General features: G+C 57.7%; 4 protein-coding genes across 4 annotated transcripts in view; 1 reads left to right on the forward strand and 3 right to left on the reverse strand.

Annotated features, from left to right (window-relative positions):
- Positions 1 to 3,969: 3,969 nt before the first annotated feature.
- Positions 3,970 to 7,724, forward strand: PHGDH (phosphoglycerate dehydrogenase). Its single transcript, XM_031595746.2, has 13 exons — positions 3,970 to 4,078; positions 4,304 to 4,546; positions 4,894 to 5,045; positions 5,181 to 5,246; positions 5,329 to 5,383; positions 5,461 to 5,559; positions 5,631 to 5,763; positions 5,838 to 5,986; positions 6,077 to 6,229; positions 6,303 to 6,435; positions 6,597 to 6,721; positions 6,855 to 7,074; positions 7,486 to 7,724. Exons 2-13 carry the CDS (start codon positions 4,409 to 4,411, stop codon positions 7,638 to 7,640), a joined length of 1,578 nt encoding a protein of 525 aa, XP_031451606.2. The 5' UTR covers positions 3,970 to 4,078; positions 4,304 to 4,408; the 3' UTR covers positions 7,641 to 7,724.
- Positions 7,725 to 8,241: 517 nt separating this feature from the next.
- Positions 8,242 to 11,364, reverse strand: HMGCS2 (3-hydroxy-3-methylglutaryl-CoA synthase 2). The gene is made up of 9 exons (XM_031595745.2): positions 11,206 to 11,364; positions 10,575 to 11,023; positions 10,257 to 10,382; positions 9,979 to 10,143; positions 9,732 to 9,900; positions 9,484 to 9,654; positions 8,759 to 8,865; positions 8,555 to 8,680; positions 8,242 to 8,481 (listed from the first exon to the last, which is right to left on the reverse strand). Exons 1-9 carry the CDS (start codon positions 11,292 to 11,294, stop codon positions 8,375 to 8,377), a joined length of 1,509 nt encoding a protein of 502 aa, XP_031451605.2. The 5' UTR covers positions 11,295 to 11,364; the 3' UTR covers positions 8,242 to 8,374.
- A 109-nt stretch (positions 11,365 to 11,473) lies between these two features.
- REG4 (regenerating family member 4) lies at positions 11,474 to 14,996 on the reverse strand. The gene is made up of 5 exons (XM_090146111.1): positions 12,904 to 14,996; positions 12,729 to 12,838; positions 12,509 to 12,646; positions 12,333 to 12,438; positions 11,474 to 12,216 (listed from the first exon to the last, which is right to left on the reverse strand). The coding sequence occupies exons 1-5, from the start codon at positions 12,965 to 12,967 to the stop codon at positions 12,143 to 12,145; spliced, it is 492 nt and encodes a 163-aa protein (XP_090002237.1). The 5' UTR covers positions 12,968 to 14,996; the 3' UTR covers positions 11,474 to 12,142.
- A 74-nt stretch (positions 14,997 to 15,070) lies between these two features.
- Positions 15,071 to 21,826, reverse strand: part of NOTCH2 (notch receptor 2) — a 79,900-nt gene continuing 73,144 nt past the window's right edge. Inside the window, exons 30-33 of the mRNA XM_031595726.2 lie at positions 20,348 to 20,649; positions 20,063 to 20,210; positions 19,495 to 19,592; positions 15,071 to 18,637 (exon numbers count right to left, since the gene is read on the reverse strand). Of these exons, the coding sequence (XP_031451586.2) occupies positions 17,294 to 18,637; positions 19,495 to 19,592; positions 20,063 to 20,210; positions 20,348 to 20,649 (1,892 nt within the window). The 3' untranslated portion in view covers positions 15,071 to 17,293. The remainder of the gene's footprint in view (positions 18,638 to 19,494; positions 19,593 to 20,062; positions 20,211 to 20,347; positions 20,650 to 21,826) is intronic.

Consider the following 21,826-nt stretch of genomic DNA (forward strand, 5'->3'; position numbering starts at 1 on the left):
GGCTGGGATGGGGCTGAGAAGTTGGGGGGTGCAGAGTGCCCCCCGGTTCGGGGTCTTCGTCGCAGTCACCCCACAGCCCTTCCATTGGGGTGTCCCCGTGGGACGTGGTGTCCCTTCCTGTCAGGGGGCTGACTGTGGGGACGTCACTGTGGCTGGGGTCCCTGTGGAGAGGAGCGCAGCCCCGTGTTACACAGGGATCCTTGGGGGGGAATTTCACCCATTTGCTGTATGGCACAACAGTTTTGGAGAGGCAGAGATCTGATCAAACCAAATGTCACACCAAAGCATGGGTGTGCACAGGGGCAACATGCATGCGCACGGGTGCTGGCGCACATGGGACACGTCCACTCACAGTGCCCAGGGGGCCATGCAGATGGTGGTGCCCACTTGGGAGCACTTTAGCCCCATTAGCAGCCCTGACCCCCCCCCAGCAGGCAGCAGGGACACCTGAGCCCCCAAATAACCCCCCTCTATGTTCTCCCTGAGGGTTGGGGAGGAGAGCTGGGGGGGCCATGCTGCGTGCTCAGGAACAGCTGCTCCCCTCCTGCTCACAGCCCCCCCAGCAGCCCCAGGCACAGTGTGCCCCCGCTGCCTGCCTGATTGCAGCTCACCCACTGGTAACAGCAGCCGCCATCAGGTTTATTTTCAGCATGGAAGTGTGAGTCATTTCAGGATTGGGAAAAAGAAAACAGATTTTTTTTTTTCCTTAAAACAAAATAATCTGGGTGGGGTTTTTTGTTTGTTTGTTTGTTTGTATGGTTTTTTTTTTCTGACTCCGAAGTTTTTTGGTGGAGTTCCCTAGAAGGCAGTGGACCCCCATGGGCACAGTGCTCTGCCCTTAACCTGGCAGCAACCACGTGGTGCCAAGGCCCTTGCAGCAGCCACCTGCAAGGAGGGGACAGTTGAGTGCAATGAACCAAGGGGGTAAGGCATGGTGCCCAAAGCCCACCATACCCAAAGGCATGGTGGCCAGAGCCACAATATCCAAGGAAGCATGATACCCAGAAGCATGACACCCGAGGAGACCCAGTGCCCAGAAGCAATACGGCCAAGGAGGCACAATATTTGGAGACACAATAGCAGAGAAGGCAAGAACCTGGAGGTAAAACATTCAAGGAGACACAATGCCCAGAGTCAAGGCACAACAAGACACACCATACCCAAGGAAGCACAGGATCCAGAGGCTCAGTATCCAAAAGCACAATACTCAGGAAAGAAAAATACCGAAGACCAAAGAGACGCAGTACCCAGAAACACACACTAAGACACAGCATCCAAAAATGCACCATACCCAAAAGCCTGGTGTCCAGCAGGCATGACGCCCATGGCACCGTGCCCAAGCAGACACCATACCCAATGAGGTGTAGAACCCAGCAGCGTGGCACACGTGGGTGACAACAAGACATGACTGTGCCCCACGGCTCCACAGCTCTGCTGGCACGAGGGTTACCACACGGCCCTGACTCACAGCACCCACTGACTCACAGCACTGAGCAACAGCTTGGGGCCACCACAGCCACCCTGACACCGAGACCAGCCCTGCGGTGTCACCAAGGTGAGGGCAGAGGGCAGCAGCCGTGGCCCCGTGGGAGAGCATCCCCCGGGTGCCCACCACCGCAATGAACCGGGGACTCACCTCCTGCTGCTGGATCAGCTCCTACGGGTGGGCAGATGCAGAATGGATGGATGGCTGCCCGCAGCCCCGCGTGCACACCCGGCAAGGCCAGGTGGGGCCGGGATGCAGAACGTGGCACAGCTCTGCCCGCTGCCTCGTGGCAGGGATGTCTCAACGAGGCCACCGTGGGAGGTGGGGCCGGTGCTGTGTGTGCCTGTGGCTGCGTGCAGCTATCCGCCTGCGGTCACGGCCCAGCACAAGGCCCCCATTGAGCGCAGCGGGACGGGGGGAGCGGGGCCGGCGGTACCCAGACTGCTGGGCGGGACGTCTCCTGGTGCGGAGCAGGCACGGGCTGAGGCTGGATGTGGGGACGGGCACGAGATGGAAGAGCAGAGAGGATGCAAGAGCCGGGGGAGATGTGGCCAGCTCCACTCCCGCACCACCTCCCCAACCTCGGCCTTCCTGCAGGGACACCGGCAATCCCCACCCTGCGTGCCGGGGTCAGCTCCGGCTCGGCCTCGCAGCGCCGGACGGCCCCGTCCCATCGCGTGGCGGAGAACTCGCTGGTCCCCACGGCATGCGCCGGCACCGTGCGTCCCTGTGACGCGCCGGCTCAGACCCGCCGTGATGCGCTTTCGGATGGACAGCGCCGGCACCACGCAGCCCCGGAGCAGCAAACCGCATCCCGGCCCCGAGATTCTCCACTCGCGGCCCCACGCGTGTCCCGGTCCCTCATCACCCTCGCATCCCCCGCGTACCTCCCTCACCGCCGCTCACCTCCGCCGCGGTGCTCGCATCCTCCCGTCCGCCTCCGGGCTGCACCGCGCCGGGCCCCGCCGCACCGGGGGCACCGGGGGGCTCCGCGGGCAATGCCGGGCCGCCCCAGCGTGCGCCGGGGAGGCGGCTCTGCGGCACCGGGCGACTCCGCCCGCCGCTGCATCCCTCCTCCTCCGCCTCCTCTTCCTCGTCCCTGCCTCCATCCTTCCCTCCCGCTCCATCCCTCCCTCCCTCCGTCAGCCGTCTCCGTCTCCCGGTGCCTCTGCCAGAAGCTACCCGATCTCCTGCCCTCAAAGCACCTTTGCCCTTTCTCTGCCACTCCTATCCTAACCTAAGGACCCCCTTGGGGTATCCCTAATTCCCTTCCCTGGTACCACACCTGCCCTCTCCCCACTGTCCCAGTGCCCCTCACCATGCAGGAACCCCCCATTGCTCTCCTCCATCCCACATCCATGGCAGCCACCTTCTTGGTGCCTCCATGCAGAGCTCACCCAGGACCCCAGCAGTGGGATTTAGCAGTAGGGGTACCAACCTCCTGTAGCTCCCGGACCCCATTCGGGTCGTGGTCCAGTTGCCACCAACGTCACCAAGAGGTGCCATATTAGAGCTTCCCACCAATCCAAGGGTCTGTTATATCTGTTATATGGGACGTGGGGACTGCATTCGGATCTCTCCATGAGGCCGTGGGGGCACAGCAATGGGTACCTTCATGCTGCTCCCCATGTCCCTGCAAGGGCTGCGGGGTGTAACTCCTGCTCTGCTCCCCAGGAGAGGGCACCAACTGCCTGGGGAAAGCTGCACGCATTGCACTGCGGCGGTGACTTGGTCACACATGGCCTCGAGTGACAGCATGGGACAGGGTCTGCGGGGGCTGAGCTCAGCAAAGGGCCCCCACCCGCTGCAAGTGGTGTCCCCTGCTTGTTCCCGCAGATGGGGGGGGACGCATGGTGTGGGAGTCACCAGAAAGTGACACTCAGCTGGTGCTGTCCCAGACTTGGCAGGCACCTTGAGCTCAATCTTAATGGTTAATAGGGGCCAGGGCCAGGCGTGGAGCTGTGCCAAGGCACTGGAGTGGGGCTGGGGAGCCGTGTCCACACATCCTGCCCTGAATACCCCCAGCATATGCTGTGCATGGGGAAACCATGCCCTGGCAATGGGTCTGCAGCCCCTCCAAGGGGCAGCACGGGGCCCTGCTGCGGGATGTCTCCAACCCCAGCCTTGACCCCACCTCTCGTCCCATGCCAACTGCCCCGGACTTTCCTCCCTTTGGCGTCACGGTTGTTCCCTGGCTGCAGCTGTGGTGGGGCGTGCATGGTGCCGGGGTGCACACAGCCTGCAGTGAGTGTGCCCTACACTGGTCACATCCTGAGGTGGTGTCTCCATGACAAAGGGGACACCCTCTGTTCCTCCCTATCCGCTGTGCCACGTTCCCATACTGTCCCCTCTAGGGCCAACGCTTTCCCCACGAGGTCACCTGCGCAGCCACCTGGCTCCCACCCCATGGAGGGCGTTTGCTGGGTGTCTCCCGTGCACTCCGTGCAATTGGGAGCCGGTGACGGGGCTGGCACCGTGCCCCCAGCGCTTATCGGCGCATTGCTCAATGGTGGGCGCAGTGCTGGGGCAGTGCGGCGGTTTGCCACCACCTCCCTGTGGTGGGGAAACTGAGGCACGGCAGTGGAGTGGGTGGTACGTTGGTTGTGGGGGTGCTCGATGCTTTGGGGGCCCTGTTGGGCTCCCCACTCCGTCATCACAGCTGCTGAGGGTGAGGGGCTGGGGGGGGTCTAAGGGGGATGGGATCCTGGGCTCGCAGCCACCCAGCGGCGATGGGGAGAGGAGGGAAAAGAGGTGGGATTATGGAAATAGGATCCAATGAGACAAGAGCGCAGCCCGCAAAACGTGCCCCACCGGCAGCCCATTTAGTGCGGCGGGCAGCACTCAGCAACCTCTTTGGCCGGAGCTGTGCGGACAGACAGTGGGCACGGACCCCCGACAGCCCCAACAGCCCAACGCCAAGCGATGGCCTTTGCCAAGCTGCAGAAAGTGCTGATCAGCGACAGCCTGGACCCCTGCTGCAGGGACATCCTGCAGGCGGGGGGCATCCAGGTGCTGGAGAAGCCGGGGCTGAGCAAAGAGGAGCTGCTGCAGGAGATCCGGGTGAGTAAGTTGGGGTCTGCGTGCGGCTCAGAGCCCTGGGCCGGTAGCAACGGGTGGGCATAGGTGGGTGCCAAGCGGGCACCATGTCTCTCTGTCCCTGTGGGATGAGTGGATACACCGCAAGCACGTGGTGGGGACATCAAGGAACATTGCAGAACGGTAGGAGGCTGGAAGCCCCCTCACCCAGCGGGTCTCGTCCCCGCCTCCTGTGTCTGATGCAAGAATCCTGGTTGCTTTCACACTGCTGATCCCAGCCCCAGGCCCGCAGCTCTTCCCACCCCACCACCCACCCTGCCTGCCATCCCCACGGCCCAGCCCTGACTGATGTGTGGTGTCTGTCTCTGCAGGACTGTGATGGGCTCATTGTCCGCTCGGCCACCAAAGTCAGTGCCGATGTGCTGGAGGCGGCGGGCAGGCTGCAGGTGGTGGGCAGAGCAGGCACCGGTGTTGACAATGTGGATGTGGAGGCAGCCACCAGGAAGGGAGTGCTGGTGATGAAGTAAGAGTGGGACCTGCAGCCAGAAAGGAGACATCCTGCTGGCACGGGGCTGGGGGGTCAGCACGGTGCCCAGCCTCCCCGTGGGTCTCTATCCTTATGGGGAGGTCACATGGTGACCCCACTCCTTGTCCCCAGCACACCCACTGGGAACAGCCTCAGTGCTGCAGAGCTCACCTGCGGCATGATCCTGTGCTTGGCCAGGTGAGTGCAGGGCTGTACGGGGTGGGGTATCCATCCCTGTGTAGGCCCCCAGCCCTGCACAGATTGTGCCTCCCTTTTGCAGGCAGATCCCACAGGCAGCTGCCTCTATGAAAGAAGGCAAATGGGACAGAAAGAAGGTACAGGGCAGGTGCAGTGCCTGGGCGGGTGGGTGCTGGGTGGCCCTTGCTTGCTCACCTCTCTCCTCGCCCCCCAGTACATGGGCATGGAGCTAAATGGGAAGACACTGGGCGTGCTGGGGCTGGGCCGCATCGGCAGGGAGGTGGCCACGCGGATGCAGGCTTTTGGCATGAAGGTGAGCAGCAGGGCAAGGGGCAGTGGTGGGGAACAGGCTGGGTACAGCTGTGAGCCCCTGCTCTGCCCCAGACCATCGGCTACGACCCCATCATCACCCCTGAGGCCTCAGCTGCGTTCGGCGTGGAGCAGCTCCCGCTGGAGCAGATCTGGCCCCGCTGTGACTTCATCACGGTGCACACACCACTGCTGCCCTCCACTACGGGTAGGGCAGTCTGGGAGTCTGGGGGTGCTCTGGGGCCGCCCCCGTATTCCCATCCCTGATGGTGCTCCCTGCAGGGCTGCTGAATGACAGCACCTTCGCCAAGTGCCGCCGTGGTGTGCAGGTGGTGAACTGTGCCCGGGGTGGCATCGTGGATGAAGGAGCACTGCTGCGGGCATTGCGCTCAGGGCAGTGCGGAGGGGCCGCCCTCGATGTCTTCACACAGGTGAGAGAGATCCCCCTGGGGCCATCATCCAAATTGGGCCAGGGTGGCCCCCCTGGATGGGCACGGGGCTGAAGCTGGGGCCGTGTGCAGGAACCCCCGAAGGACCGGGACTTGGTGGACCACCCCAACGTCATCTGCTGCCCACACCTGGGTGCCAGCACCCGGGAGGCGCAGAGCCGCTGTGGCAAGGAGATCGCCATGCAGATAGTGGACATGGCCGTTGGAAAGGGGCTGGTTGGCGTGGTGAGTCCCCTAGTGCACCTCAGAGACCCCACGTGTGATAGATCCCCACTGCTCACCCTGCTTCTCCTCTCAGGTCAATGGACAGGCGCTGAGCAAAGCCTTTGCGCCCCAGACCAAACCCTGGATCGCCCTGGCCAGGGCGCTGGGCACAGTGCTGCATGGCCTGGCCAAGCAAGCGACGGGCAATGTGCAGGTCTGCACCCTAGGTGAGAGGTGGGCAGGTGTGCTCCAGCACAGGGACTCAAGGGGACGCGCTGGGTCAGAAGGCAGGAGGTGGTTGGGTGATGGGATGAAGGATGGGAGGCGTGGGATGGATGGGATAGTGGGAATACAGATGGACATGAGCTGATCGCAGTACTGATCCCAGGGGCCACCCTGAAGGATGCCAGCAGCTACCTGGCACCTGCTGTGGTCTCAGGCATGCTGGCTGGAGGAAAGAAGGAGGCGACCCTGGTGAATGCCATGCTGCTGGCCCAGGAGGCTGGCCTGAAGGTACATAGAGTGCCACACATCAGCCCAATGCCACCACATCCTATCCTTCCTTGGTATAAGCCCACAGGGCACTGTGCCCTCAGGGGACATCCCTGTAGGATGCAGGTGCTGAGTGGCCATCTCCCCCCACCAGGTCACAGCCTCCCATGGTGACACATGCCCTGAGCCCGAGGGCTTGCTGCAGGTGGCCTTGCAGGGCACCCCACACCGGGTGACAGGAACAGTGCAGGGCAGCACTCCGGTGCTGCGGGAGCTCAACGGGGTCACCTTCAAGCAGCCGGCACCACTGGTGGGCCCTCTCCTTATCTACAGAGCCAAAGCATCTGAGACAAACACACTGCCCACACTTGCTGGTAAGCTCCTGGTGTCACCACAAGCAAGGGAACAGTCAGAGGAATCTCCACAATCAGCCTGGAGTCAAAATGGGAACGATGCTGACAGGGCATTGTGTGCAGAGATGGGAGGGGTGGTTTGGTTACCAGGCTGGGAAATGGGTAATGCAGTGGCACTGGCTGCCCAGGGGGTGGGGTGACCGTCCCTGGAGGTGTTCAAGAACCACGGAATTGTGGCAGTGAGGGACATGGTGGGGGTGGGCTGGGGTTGGACTTGGGGGTCTGAGAGGTCTTTGCAACCATAATGATTCCACAGTTGTATGACTTGGGGCAAAGGAAAGGAAGAACATCATGGAGGGGATTCAGGGTAGGCACGTGGGGTTCATGCACCAGGGAACAGGCTGCAGCTCTGACCTCTTTCCTCCTGCCCAGGGTTGCTGGGGAAAACAGGGATCCAGCTCCAGTCCTACCACAGCTCCAGTGTGGCAGCAGGGGAGCAGTGGAGCGTGGCCGGGCTGTCAGCCCCACTGTCTGACCTCGCTGGCCTGAAGCCATGCACTACAGAAGTCTTCCAGCTCCACCTGTAGCACCCTCCCTCCCCCCACCAGGATGGACCTGGAGCCTCCAGCACCTGGGGGAGCATTGTGCTCAATAAAGCATCCGGAAATAAGCGTGCTGTGCCTTGTCCATGCATCCCTGCCTTGTGGTGTTCTTCCTACCCATCCCTAAACCCTTCTCGATGATGTCCCTCATACCCAACTCCACACCATTCCCTGCAGATTCTGTCCTTCCTGGCTCCATCCCCAGTGCTGCCCCCATCACCCTCTAGCACTGTTTGCACAAGGGTGCAAAGGTCTCTCAGGCTCTGCTGCCCTGCTGAAGTCCCCTCTGGCCACAGCCTGGGCAGTGCTCCAAGATGGGCTGAGCCTCCTGCAAGCCCACGTCACCCCACTTCCACCCATGAAAACTATCCCCTGGGGATGTTGGCAATTGTGTATTGCCACCTGTGTTGGATCCAAAGCATTAGGCACCCTGGCTATACATGCCATTCTCCTCAGGCACGTGTGGTGTACAGGGATACATCTCACCTGGCACAGAGGTGATTCAGGATGGGTTTAGGGGCAGGAGGGAAATACATGGCACTGGGTAATATTGGCTGCTTTACAATAGGGAGCCAGAGCTGGGGCATTGCCCTTGCATCCGTGCTTTATTCCCCACGCTGCCTGTGTTTTCGCAGAAAACACTGCTTGCTCCGGGAACAGGATGGCTGCATTCACCCCCGTGCCTGCACGTCCCCCCGATGGCTGCCCCCCTCTGTGCCCTACACGGGCTTCCTGGCGTACTGCCGGCGGTACTTGTCGTCCACCCGCTCCAAGTACCAGGTGCCGGGGAACAGGTCTGCCTGGGAGCCGTGCGGAGTGTGGTTGGCTGCGGGGAGAGGACGTGAGGCTCAGTGGGGCAGCCGGACCCCAGCAGTGGGGTGCCCCCCAGCCCTGCTCACCCAGGTGATGGGTCTCCTCGCGCAGCTTCATGATATCGGCGAAGTCCTGTGGAGCCACGCGTTTGCGGGCGTCCAGGCGGGCGGGCAGATCAGCCAGGCTGGAGAGCAGCTTGTCCAGGGGGGAGCCTGGTGTGAGGAGACCATGGATGAGACACCACCCGTCTGTACCCTCCCGGCTCTCGGTCCCCGTGATGTGGGACTCACCTGGGGCAGCATCCTGTGAAACACGGAGGGAGAACATGCTGGCGGCCAGCCCTGAGCCGTAGGAGAAGGCACCGATCCTGGAGCCGGCCAGGTCCTGAGCCGAGCACCTGTGGCCATTTGGGGCGAGGAGTTAGGGGAGATATAGGGCTAGATGGACCTCAGCCAGGAGGGCCCCGGTACGCTGGGCCAGATTAAATTGCAACCACTGCAGGAGGAGATAAGGGAGGCTGTGCTGCAGGGGACAGCAAGCAGGGAACAGTTTGGCACAGCAGGGGCTGGGCGGGTCTCTGCCCCCACCACGTCTGCTGTACCAGGCACCACAGCCATGCACGGGGCAGCAAGTGGCTCAAGGACGGGCTGACGGACACAGCAGTCGCACCACCCTCGTGCCTGGCTGTTCCCATGGCTCCTTCCCAACCAGCAGTGGGGGACGGCCATTCTCTGGGCATGAAAAGGAGTTTTTTTTATCCCACAGCGCTGACAGAAGGGCTTTATGCACTCCAGCAAAGGCGGCATGGAAACACTGGCTGGGGGACAGCACCGGGCTGAATGAAGTGAAAGCTGGGCCATTCCCAAAATGGCGTCCTCCATAATAACATCCCACCAAAATAGCAAACCCTCAAACGGCGACCCTCAAAATGGAGCCCCTTCCCCATCAAAATGGCGACCCCAAAATGGCGCCCCCTCAAAATGGCGCCCCCCTGCTGCCAGCACTGCGGACTCACTGAGCCAGGAGCGAGGCCAGGCAGCCGTACATGGATGGCGTGTACATGTTGCCATTGCGGGAGGAGAGCAGCAGGGAGGGCTTGGTCTTCTGGTTGAAGATCTCCTGGCTGGCCGTCTGGAAGGCCTTCTCCACCTCCTTGCTGGTGTAGGTGTCCTCCAGCTTCATGCCGCTGCATGGAGAGAGGCGGGCTGTAAACACGTGTGGGAGGCGAGCAGAGGCGTCCTCACCACACCGAGGGACGCCCACCGGAAGGGCTGCAGCCCCTTGTAGAGTCCAGCAGCCGTGTCAGGGCTGGGGGCGGCCAGGAAGTCGTTCAGCAGCAGCCGCCCCACTGACTTCTGCACCAGCTTGCAGAAGGGCGTGTGGAAGATGATGAACTTGAAGTCATCAAGGGTGAAAGGCCGCTGGATACCAGCTGGAAGGCAGAGCAGGAATGTCAGTTGCCATGGGGTGGGATGTGTGGCCATCCGAGCGCCGCAGCGTCACCCCTCACCCTGCTGCCACTGGCTCTCTGCCTTCCTGCGGTACACGGCATAGCAGCGGTCCAGGGCCCGCAGGTAGCACTGGATGGAGAGGGGACCGTCCACCACTGGGTACTCTGAAGACAGGTCGGGCTTGTAGAAGTCGTAGGCGTGCTCCATGTGCGTTCCCCGCAAGCCTGGGGACACAGGGGAGAGCTGTGTGTTGGGGGCCTGCTTGTGGGTCCTAACCACCGTGTCAACCCCACCTTTGGCCCAGTCACAGCCAGCCAGATCCCCATGGAGCACTGACCTCTCTCCAGCACCAGAGGGGCGTTGGGTCCCACCAGCATAGCAATGGCACCGGCACCTCCCGTGGGCCGCGCGTTCCCCGTTGCGTAGACAGCAATGTCCCCACACACCACCACGGCATAGCGTCCTGCGAGAGGACAGCGGGGATGACAGGAGGTGGGACATCCCCATCCGTCCTGCGGTCCCAGTACAGCCTACCACTCACATCCCCCTCCCCATCCCTTGGCCTATGTGGGTGAGAAAGAAAGGTGGTGGGATGACAGTAGGGGAGCATCCTTCCCCCACCCCACACTCAGGCACCCCCCAGCCCCATGCCCACCGTCCCAGGCACTGGACTCGACCCAGGAGGCTGCGTTGAAGAGCGAGGCTGTGCCGCCATAGCAGGCGTTGGTGGTGTCAATGCCTTCCACATCCGTGTTGCCTGACTCGCGGAAGAGCTCCATGAGGACGGTCTTGACGGCCTTGGACTTGTCGATGACGGTCTCAGTGCCCACCTCCAGGCGGCCGATAGCATCCCAGGAGAGCTGCCCACGCTCCACCAGCCTCTGCACCACAGTCAGGCACAGCGAGTTGATGTCCTCGTGGGCAGCGCAGAAGCCCATCTGCTGCTGGCCCAGGCCACGCGTGTACTTGCCAGCCTCCACACCGTCATAGCGCTCCAGTTCAGACTGCTCCACGTATTGTGCAGGGAAATACACCTCCAGTGCCAGGATGCCCACGTCCTTGGGCCACGTGCCTGTGCCGGCCACTGCTGCAGTGCTGGAGAGGCTGCGAGGCAGAGGGAGCAGCAGGGGTCCCGTGCTGGGCACCACTGAGGCTGTCTGATCCCCACAAGAGCTTGCACCCCGCTCCCTGCCCCCACAGAGCCCCCGTTCCCCAGCAAGCCTCCAGCTGACCACCAGCCCACTGAAGCCCCCAGGCTCGGTCCCACCCCACGGCTGGGCGCTCACCATGCCTGCTGCATGGCTGCAGGGTGTACCCGTGCCGGCCCCCGCCTCGCCCCCCAGCACCGTGCAGCGCGGCTGACCAAGCGCAGCATCTTCAGCCCAGATGGACGGACAGAGAGACAGACACAGGGACTGGCTTGGTGTGCAGCTTTTATCAACTGCGGCCCCCCCAGCCCTTATCAGCACATTGGGCACTAGTGCTCAAAGGTCAGCGAGCAGCAGCCAACGCGACAGGGACAGTGCAGCAAGTGCTGGATTTGGAGGGCACAACAAGTGAGATGGCTGCGACTGGTTTCCCAGCATTTTGGGATGCGTGGAGTCAGGGCTGAGCATTGGGGTGGGCTCAGTGCCACTAGGTGACGGCTCAGTGCTGAGCTTTGGGGTGATGGTGACCGCAGAGCCTTCCGTCACTGTGCTGTGTGACCTCCCCCAGGACAGAGCAGAGAGTGTTCAGAGCCACCCATGCCACCTGGGACATGTCATTCTCCACGTATGGCTGCTCTGGGGGACAAACGCGAGCTGGATGGAGGCACAGCCATCTCCAAAACAGCAGAGCAAACAGACACGTGATGCACAGAGCCACACTGAAATGACACAACGAGGGACCTTTGGCCCCGATTGCTGATGTCAACACAGCCCCTCAGAGCTGTGGGTTCATGGGAACCACTCCCATCTCCCAGGTCTCCAGGCAGGGACCCCTCATCACGCATCACCATCCCTCCATGCCTGCCCTAGCTCTGCAGCTAGCTCCTGGGGCCTGTCCCCAAACCCTCCTTTCCCCACAGATCTCCACATCCACCGGCAGCAGGCAGAGCAGCAGGGGACTTTGCACAGGACGCACACCATGCTCACATGCTTCTCTGTTTATAGGTGTATTTTTGAGAGATAGAGGGACGAGCACGGAGGTGGGGCGGGAAGAGCATGGGGGCATGGGCCCTGCTCATTGCAAGGGCATGAACTTGCAGATGAAGTGGTGCTGTCGTTCACAGTCGGCACTGGACCACACGGTGAAACCTATGGGAGAGATGTGCCACGGGGTCAGCATGGAGGGGGCAGCAGTTCCCAGGTCCCCTCTGCCCAGAGGGGTCCCATAGGAGGGAGAAGGAAGCACGTGGACTGTGGGCACTCACTGCTGCTCCAGGTCAGCAGGGCACAGCTTCCTCCTCGGGCACCATTCCCAGGAAGCGTTGGGAGGTCATCGTACTTCTCTCCGTGGGTCCAGCGCCAGTCCCGGCTCTGAGCAGGACACAGGGTCAGCAGCCCAGCCCCACTGCCCCCAGCCCCACTGGTACTCCCCACCCCTCACCTGCCGCAGGTAGTGCAGGCCCAGCCAGACGGGCTGCGTGCGCTGGTAGTACATGATGACCTGGCTCAGCGTGGCTGCTTCCTTGGGCTCCTCCACCCAGGCCAGGTGGGCTCCAGAGTAGCTGTTCTGGCAATGTTCCTGCAGGGAGATGCGGAGCATTGCAGGACCCCAGCACACCCAGAGCTGTGGGCAGCCAGCTGCACACCCTGACCACCTTTACCTCTGCCTCCTCCCAGGTGCGGCGCTGGGGGAAATACCTGAAGCAGTTCAGCTTGTAGTAGGACCAGCCCTCGGGGCAGCTCAGCAGGTACCGGGCTCCTGGCAGAGGCGGGGATACATGGACAGGGATTCAGCCCCATGCCCCCACCCCAAGCCAGGAGCGTTCCCCCGGGACTCACCGACCACCTGCAGGAGCACCATGCAGCACAGCAGCAGAAGGGCACACCTGGCTGCCATCATCCTTCTCTCTTCAGCAGGCAACCCCTGTAAGATCCCATGGTGTCAACAGGTGCCTTAGGCAGGGCTCGGAGTCCCTGGGCAGACCCAGCCCCGCCACTGCCAGCAGTGCTTTGGGGGATGGTACAGCCACCTGCATGGGCGGGGGACCCATGGCTTGTGCTGCCCAGGGCAGCAGCAGTGATGACATGAGCAGCCAGGGCTGCTAAGGCCACAAGGCCTCTGTGCATCACTGTTCCTCCTGCTTGCATCCATGCCAGGCTGGGGAGGCAACCAGCTGCCTCAGCGCAGCTCCCCTTTATGTGCGCTAATCACCAGTGCTGGGGATCATTTGCAGACTCAGCTTATCTTCCCCTCCAAGAGACAGCAACAAAAGTTGGCTTGAAGACCACAAGGCTACAGCGTGCCCTGTGCCATAAAGGCAGCTCTCATCCCCCTGAGCACCCCGAGGCTGTGCTTGGTGGCAGCCCCATTCTCACCTGGCACACGGAGATGGGAAGAATAACAGCCCCTCGAGTCTGCAGAGCTGGAGGAGCTGCCCTATATAGCCCCGTGCTCACTCGAGTCACTATTTGCACAGCTCAGGTGATTGCCATCATAAAAATCTTAAGGCTCATTGCCCACATCCCCCGACCCAGCTGGAAACCCGCCTAGATCTCAGCTCTGTTTGCATTCAGCATTTCTCCAGAGAAGACAGGAAGGACCTCTCCTAGTTGGTCAATAAACCCCCTGCAATTAGCATTAATTATCAGAGCAAACAGAGCAGCCTATACGCAAAACCCAGCCTTGCACCTGCCGGGTGCCCATCTGGAATAGCACGGGGTGGCAGGGACAAGCCTCGGGGAGGCCGCCCGCGGGCAGCATGATGGATGGGATGGGGCGGGATGGGACGGGATAGGATGGCAGCCAGCAAGGCCCGCACCCCTCCCAGCTCGCAGTGCGTCAGCCCCGCACCGCCCTTGTTTGATCTGCCCGGGCACCTTTCCGGCAGGATGCGGGGACAGCCTGCGGCTGGGGGCCATCAGATAGCGGGCAGGTGGCCGTCCCCACACCCTGCACTGACGCAGGCTCTGCTGGTCCATGTCCATCAGCTCCCGCTGAGGAGCTTCGCGCCATCACGCTGGAGCCACGCTCCCCACTGCAGGGCTCTCCCACGGCTCCCAAAGCACTACGGAGGCTCAGCCTGGCGTGTGCAGGCAGGCCTGGCTCTGCGGGCCTGGAAAGAGGGCACTGCTTATGAACAAGCATGAAAATACCCCCAAAGGAGCCTGAGGCTCCCACAGTTCTCCTTTCATTCAGTGATGCCTGCCCGGCTGGTTCCTGCAGGCCTGTTTGGAAGCGGCAGGACAGGTTCCCACAAACCTGCTCCTCACACTGCACGCAGGGGACGAGGCAGGTCTCAGCCTGAGCCCCCAAATGTGGGGCAACCTGTGGGAGGGAGGTGAGCTGCTGGATGCTCCTACTGGTTGAGCTGGCTCTGCTGGAAGAGAAAGGAGCTACAGAGTTTAATATTCAAACAGTGAAAATGCCTCCCAGCAGCTTTGTTATCCCTCCTGGGCATCATAATTCAGCGAGCAGCTCCACCCAGAGCCCACAGCTGAAAACCCACCAGGGGAGCACACACTAAGCTTAAGATGCAGGAGCAGCTCTCTGTTCAAAACACAGGAATGGAGCCACCAACAATTTGTTCTCTAATTGCTCAAGTCTGAAATTTTCCAGATCTGAAAATGCTCCTCCCCATCCACCCCAAAGCACGCACGCAGCTGCTGAGCCCCTTCTCAGCACACAGAGGCCCCAGGTCCCTTCTGCTAAAGGGAGCTATGCAGTGGGGTTTGCATGCTGCCGAGCCATGGCAAAGAGCACTCAGCCTCAAAAGACTCTCTCCCAACCTGGTCCTAATGAGCCCACCCTCATCAGGGCTCTGAGAGCCACCCCACACCAGGAATGCCTCACTAATCCCATCTTTGTAATCCAGTGGTTGTGTCACAGCAGCCAAGAGGGCGAATGAAAACAGCAGCACGCAGACGCCGGGCACGTACTTTTTATTCTGGGGATAAAAATTGCTTATACAATTTGCAGCAACTATTTTCATAAAAGACTTTTATAAAAAAAAAATGTAAAAATAAGCAAATATTTTCCATTATTAATATAGGAAAATGCTGCTGTGTGAATGGTTGCTCTACAACTTACGAGTTAAAATACCACCTTAAGGAGATATTATCTTTACAAGTAGTTAAAAAAAAAAGGCAGAGGGCCATCATATTAACACACCAGGCACAAAACTGGCTTCATTCCACAGAAAGCACTCATCTTGTAAATGGTAGCCACATACATAAAAAAAGGCACTTGGTTATTTGGGGCCAGCAGGCCCTTTGTTCTTTAGCACGGATGTAGCAACACTTCATTAAGCACAGTGAAACGTGTACCTCAACAGATCCCTGGGAGCGCTGGGCCCTGCCGGACATCTGAGTCAGCTGCAGCAGAACTTCACAGTGCACACTGTGCCAGTGCGACGGGAACGCTGTGCACGTCGGGAAAAGGAACTTCAGAATAAAAACTTCAGCCCAAACATGGCCCCGGGAACATGCTCTGCCAGAGGCCCTGCCTTCATGTACCATTGAGTGGAATGGAAAGAAGAAAAAGCTTTACGCTGGATTAGAATGGAAAGAAAGGTGGGAGAAATACTGTACATGGTAGGATGCTCAGACAGGAGCGGCCACCTCCGGCCTTTGGCAATAGCCGCCAGCTCCGGATCTCTTTGGAACACGTGTCTGCAGGGCTCCCCTGAAGAGGTAGAAGCAAACCACCCCAGGAATGTACGCTGCTACTTCTGCCTGGCTTACAGCCCTTCAGGGAAGTGTTGGCTTGCAGACAAGGGAGAAGTGGTGGTGTCCCACTGAGGTCAGCTGCTTCCCTAACTCCAAAAACACGGGAGAGCTGTGGTACCAATGCCATGGCTGTCCCATGGAGGAAACTGTGATGCAGGCTGAAGCTGAGGACAGAGGACAGCCCCAAACCCAAGAACCAAACTGCATTACAGAGCTGTTTGTGAGCAACTTGCTCCATTGCTGGCCCAGCTCCTGCTACAGCTGCCAGAAGGCTGCTTGGGACTCAGTGCAGCAGCTTCCCGTTTCTAGGGCAGGACAAGGCAGTGTTGTCACAGGACTGGAGCAGAAAAAACACTGCAGAAGGGCCAGACGCCATTCCTGTCACACAGGGACAACACAGCAGACATATAATGATGTCCTTAATATTGCTCAATAACACCCCAGCGAGGCAGCATACAGCGTCTGTGGGACAAGAGACAGCAACCCTCGGGTGGAGGGGAGGGAGTGCTGTGCAAGAACATTGGAAGCTGATGTATTAGGTCTTGAGGTGCTTCTGCTAATCCCAAGAGCTTCCCAGCAGGCCTGTATTACTTGCAGGCATCTCTTCCAACCCAGGAGCACGTGAAGACTGTCACAGACACACCTGGCACAACTGGGGGTCATGTGTCACCATGGTCAGGTGTGTCTCAAGGAAGACATACAACTTGGGAGAGATGCACCTGCAGGCTGCTGCAGGGGGAAGATGGGTCAGACCAGCGTTTTCAGGAGAAAAATTAAAAAAAAATAAAAAGGCTTAAGAGAAGACTATATGTATATATATAACCTCGGAATACCGTGGGGGCAGGCAGTGAGAATGGTAAGGGGTATTAGTGGGTTCATATAAGAAAAAGGTTCTCACAGAGTGAGGTGAAGCTGCGTGAGAGAAGGTGGTGGCTGCAGTCACTCAGGCTGCAGCTGGCCTGGAGAGTCTGGCTTGCTTGCTGAGCAGGGTGAGCCACAGGATGGAAGGCTCTTGGAATGTGGGTGCAGCTCTGAGCTGTGTCAAAACAAGGCAGCTTGAACTCAAGGAGAACTAGTAGAAGGTGCTTCAGAGAGAGATTATGTAGGTAACAAAACTAGTAACAAAATAAGGATACAAAGCTGGTTTTGGCTAAATTTCGGGAGAAACAACCATGAGATGCATTAAGCTGAAGAGCTGTCTCCCCAGATACACGGTGGAACACATTTAAAAGCAGACTGGAGAATCCAGTGCAGACAGCAATCGCACCCAAGGTGGATGGCAGTTGGTTAGAAGTGATCCAGCTGGTCTTCTCCATCACCAGCTTCTACAGTTCTCTGCTTAGAAAAGCATAAAAGCCTACAGCAACCACAGTCCCTCCGATGAAAGAAAATCCTGGGCTCATTAAGACTCTTGGATACTAAAATGGTTCTTCATTTCCATCCTGGAAGACCTTCATGAGTTCTGACGTCCACTTTAGTCGGGCTCCACTTTGGCCAGCCTTCAGGCGTACACCTGCATGTTGTTCCTCTGCTGCTCTGGCATGTGAGCGGCCGCCGGCCCACGCTGGTTGTTACCAGGACTGGTTGCCACGTCAGACCAGTCAGAAGCAGAGTGCGGGGAGGAGCTTGACCACTGGTCTGGAGATTCAGGCGATGGAGTCAGGTATGGGTGCTCCCCTTGTAAGTGCCGGTTGTGGCTAGGAGTCCGTTCTGTGGCCGAGGAGTAACAGCTGTGCTGCGACGGAGGCGTGGGGTACTTCCCCATCGAGCTCTGGAACTGGTGGTAAGCTGGGAGGATTGTCTGAGGCACCTGCCCGTCCTGCTGAGGGATGGCAGCCATGGAGAACGAGGCGCTGGGCAGCTGAGCTAAATCTGATATCTGGTACATGGAGCTAAGAGGGCCAGCCATGTTCTGAGCGCAGTTGGACTGGGCCTGCTGTGGCAGTGCTTGCTGGTTTATGCCACCCTTGGGAACCAGCTGGAAAGTCATGATAGGGGGCAGAGACTCCCTGGACACTCCCAGATGCTTCGTATCTGCTTGAACCAAACCGCTCTGCTGAGAAACACTGGGGTGTGAATGCATGACCGGCGGCACCATGCCGAACATCTCGTTGTACTGGGACTCGTTCATCTCCATGCGATTCATCCACTCGGTGGAAACGTTGGCTGGCCGGAGCCTGCCAAGCCCGCTGTTTGGAGGGGTCGTTCTGTGCTGTGAGAGCAGCTGGCTGACCGATGGGAGCACGGTGCTGGAGCCACGGCCTAAGGGCTGCATCTCGTGGAGGTTGGAGAAGGACATGCTGTGTGCAGCCTGCACCGATGGAGCGGTCAGCAGCGAGCTGGGTGATGAGTGTAACACTCCTGGCGATGGCATCACAGGAGACGACGTTGGTTCGGATGCAAAAGCATGGGGAGATTCCAGGGAGTCAACTGGTGACAGGGTTACCGAGCTCTCTGAAAACTGCCCTTTGCTCTCACTGAGGGACTTCTTCCTTCTCCTCTTCGCATCTTTGGTGAGATTTGTGGGCATGATGCCTTTGGCATTCGGTTTTCGTGTCTTCTTGCTCAACGAAGCGTGCTTCAGATTGAGAAAGGATCTATTTGGGCCACAAATGACCGGGGAGAGGGCAGAGTTCAGCATGGCCCCGGGGTGCCCAGTGGGGCTGTGTGCTACATTATACTCATTGAGAAGCTGCACGATGTCGTGGTGCATCCGGTCCTGGGCCACATCTCGGGGCAGACGATCCATGTGGTCTGTGATGTCTCGGTTGGCAAAATGGTCCAGCAAGATTTTGGCTGCTTCAAAACTGCCTTCCCGAGCGGCAAGGAAGAGTGGTGTCTCCTCCTGAAAATGCAAATAAGGATTGTAGTGGCATTATCATGAGGGGGACCAACTTATACCCAGTGCTCTCCTATGGGTGTGGCAAAAACAGGAAGCATGCTCTAATGTACTGTCTCATTAACTGCCTCCAAAAACAACCCACCCTGGGTTAAGCCATCAGGAAGGGATAAATGCACACCAAAATCATCTTATTAGGAAAAGCACTGTTCTGCCATGAGTCTTTCAAGGAGCTGTAAAAGCATCTGGTGCATTTCTTCCATTGATCCCCATAAAGAAAAAGTACAAAGGCCCAGAACTGTCCAGTAAAGAACTGGAGCTTGACAGTAGCCCTAAAATCCACTGACCAACATATACAAAACAGAATCCTTACAGAGGAAGAAGTCAAGGATTAAGATGCAGCAAATACTAACAGCAGTAAAGTTACCGGAGGCCTGCAGAGCATGGACTGATTCTCACACAGCAGAGTTTCTGCACTACGTCCTCCCTGCACTGTGGTCTCCGATAACGTGATGGGATGTGCCACCAGATCTGATTCTCAGCTAACCAGAACCTAGCTGCTTTACACCAGCAGCATTCCACTTTGGTGTTCTCACACACTAATTCTGTACTGCATTCCTTTTCTGCAATGACAGCAGAATAGCACCGATCCCAGAACACAGCCAAACGAGAAAGAGAACTGCTCTCCCAAACCAAAAGTTCTGCAGGACATTCAGTTTTTGAGGAGAATTAGAGTCACAGACTGGTTTTGGAAGACCTGCACTAAGCACCAGGTTAGAAAATCTGAGTTTAGTTTACTTCCAACAGCAACAAGATGCTTTGAGTTTGGAAGAATAGCCATGCTAAGCACACCCAAACTATACCTTGTTATCCTGCATGTCTCTGTTGGCTCCATTTTTCAGTAGCACTAGTGTTGCTTCTACATTGTTGACAGCAGCAGCCCAGTGAAGAGCAGATTTACCTGCAGAGAAACCCAACAGATTCAGACACAAATCAATTAACTACTGTTTAAAAACCCAACATGGACAGAGTACATTAAGCAGTACAGTTCACATATGTGAACATACCCTGTTTACACTTTGGAAATCCTGATGTTGTGACATTTTCCTGCATCACCAAAATGCGATGGGACTTTCAGCACTTTGGTTTGCTTTTAATTTTTCAATAACCTGTCCAGAGAACCATGTCTGTATTACAGAAAATCCCAGCATATTCAACCCTACATTTCTCCTGCTTCTCTTCCAGAACTGTTTAACCAAGGCACTTCCCAGCAGCCTGCAGTCTATTACTGCTGGCAGGATGTCCACAGGAGTGCCTGGTGTCCCATTCAGCTACAGAACTTGAGCATTCCCAGTTCTGGGAGATCAGAAGCCCACACCTCCCAGCTTGCACCATGACAAATGTTTGTAGCCCAGAACATGTCCACATTACCATGGTCATCTACAGCATTCACATCTGCTTGGCAATTAATGAGCTCTGCCACCATTCCTTCCACAGCCAGCCGTGCAGCCAGGATTAATGGGGTTGTTCCATCATTCATGCGAGCATCCAAGTCTGTCACTCTGTTACGGATCAAGATCTGGACAACAGAAGACGACAGGTTATTTTTTTTCAGTAACGCTACACAGCAAATCTAAGGACTCAGAAGAAACCCAAGAGAAGGGCTCATAGATTACAGTGAGCAGCTGCTGTAAAAGGGTTCCTTAATTGCTGTACCTGAAAGACTCCCTGAGCATCAGCAGCTACAGCTGCATGCAGAGGGGTCCGTCCCATGTTGTCCCGTGCATTGGCATCTGCACCAGCATCCAGCAAACGTTTTGCAGCATCTGCCCTCGAATAACGGGCAGCTAAGTGCAGGGCCATCTCCCCAGTGCGGTCTGTTTGGGCCTGCAGGTTGGCACCTTGATAGATCAAATCTGTTATTATGTTCGCTGAGGAATCTTCTCCATCTTCATCATCCTCACTGATATCAGAACCGCCCACACGCAGAGATGCTAACATAAGTGGAGTACATCCATCTGCAATGGAAGAGATGTGATCGTGTTACTACTTGACAGTAACCTAAAAAGGGTCAAGTGCTTCTGTTCCTGAGCACCCTGTAATTTACAGCATACGCAGTAAAAAAGCCTAAAGATTCCAAGAAAAAATACTAACATTTTCTTAAGGATTTCATTGCCTTGCCACACATACATCCTGGGCACCTAGAAAGTAAAAGGGACTGAGGTGGCAGCAGGATGGAACACTGTGCTTGCAAATCCATGGCAATCATAGAATGGCCTGGATTGAAAAGGACCACAATGATCATCTAGTTTCAACCCCACTGCTATGTTCAGTGTCACCAACCACCAGACCAGGCTGCCCTATAAAGAACTGCCTGATTTATCCCATGTATGACCAGGGGACATTTTGGACCACACAGACAACTTTCAATTTACACAGCTCTCAATTTACAGTGTACTGCCTTTGCTAAATGGTTGTGTGAACCCTGCAGAAAGCAATACAGCGTGATCATACAGTTAGAATTCTGTGCAGATAAATAGGTAGATGATCACCAAATGTAAGTAGTTTAGAGAGCATTAATGCCCCACCTTCCAACTTCTGATCGCCAGGCTTTCCTAACTTTATTTTAGGGCAGTTCCAAAACTTTCATAAAAATCTAGCAATCTGTACTCCTACAGCCAGGACCTTTATCAACCATCCACAGAGATCATGGCTGCAGCCCTTGGATCCACCTCCCTGAGCCAGGCTGAGCAGCAGAACATTCGCTCCTCCTAGCGGCTGACAGTCAGAGCACAGACATCCTTTCAAAAAACTCTTTTCTCAGGGCTTGTTGGAAGGCAGAGGAGCACTGATATACAGGTCTGGGTTCAGATCCAAGACCCATTTGTGTCTGCAGCCCCTCTTGCTCGCTGCCCAAGGCTATACCTCTCTTTGTGCTCTTCCCTCCCTCCCACTGCTGGCTCTGCTTCCTCGTCCCACATGAATACTTCTCAGTATGCAGGTCAGGATGTGGTTTTTCTACTGCCCTGATACAAAGAGCAGAGGGATGAAGCACAGAAAGGAGCCTTCCTTTTCTCTAGCACCACAGCCCTAACAAAATCACTTGCAGGAAAGGTCTCATGCAATCACTCGTTTGTCCTGGATGGATCACACTTAGCATCTGTATGGGGACAGAGCTACAAAGTGCACTAAATC

The sequence above is a fragment of the Phasianus colchicus genome, chromosome 9 (genome assembly GCF_987193195.1).
Source record: "Phasianus colchicus chromosome 9, bPhaCol1.hap1.1, whole genome shotgun sequence".
NCBI lineage: Eukaryota > Metazoa > Chordata > Aves > Galliformes > Phasianidae > Phasianus > Phasianus colchicus.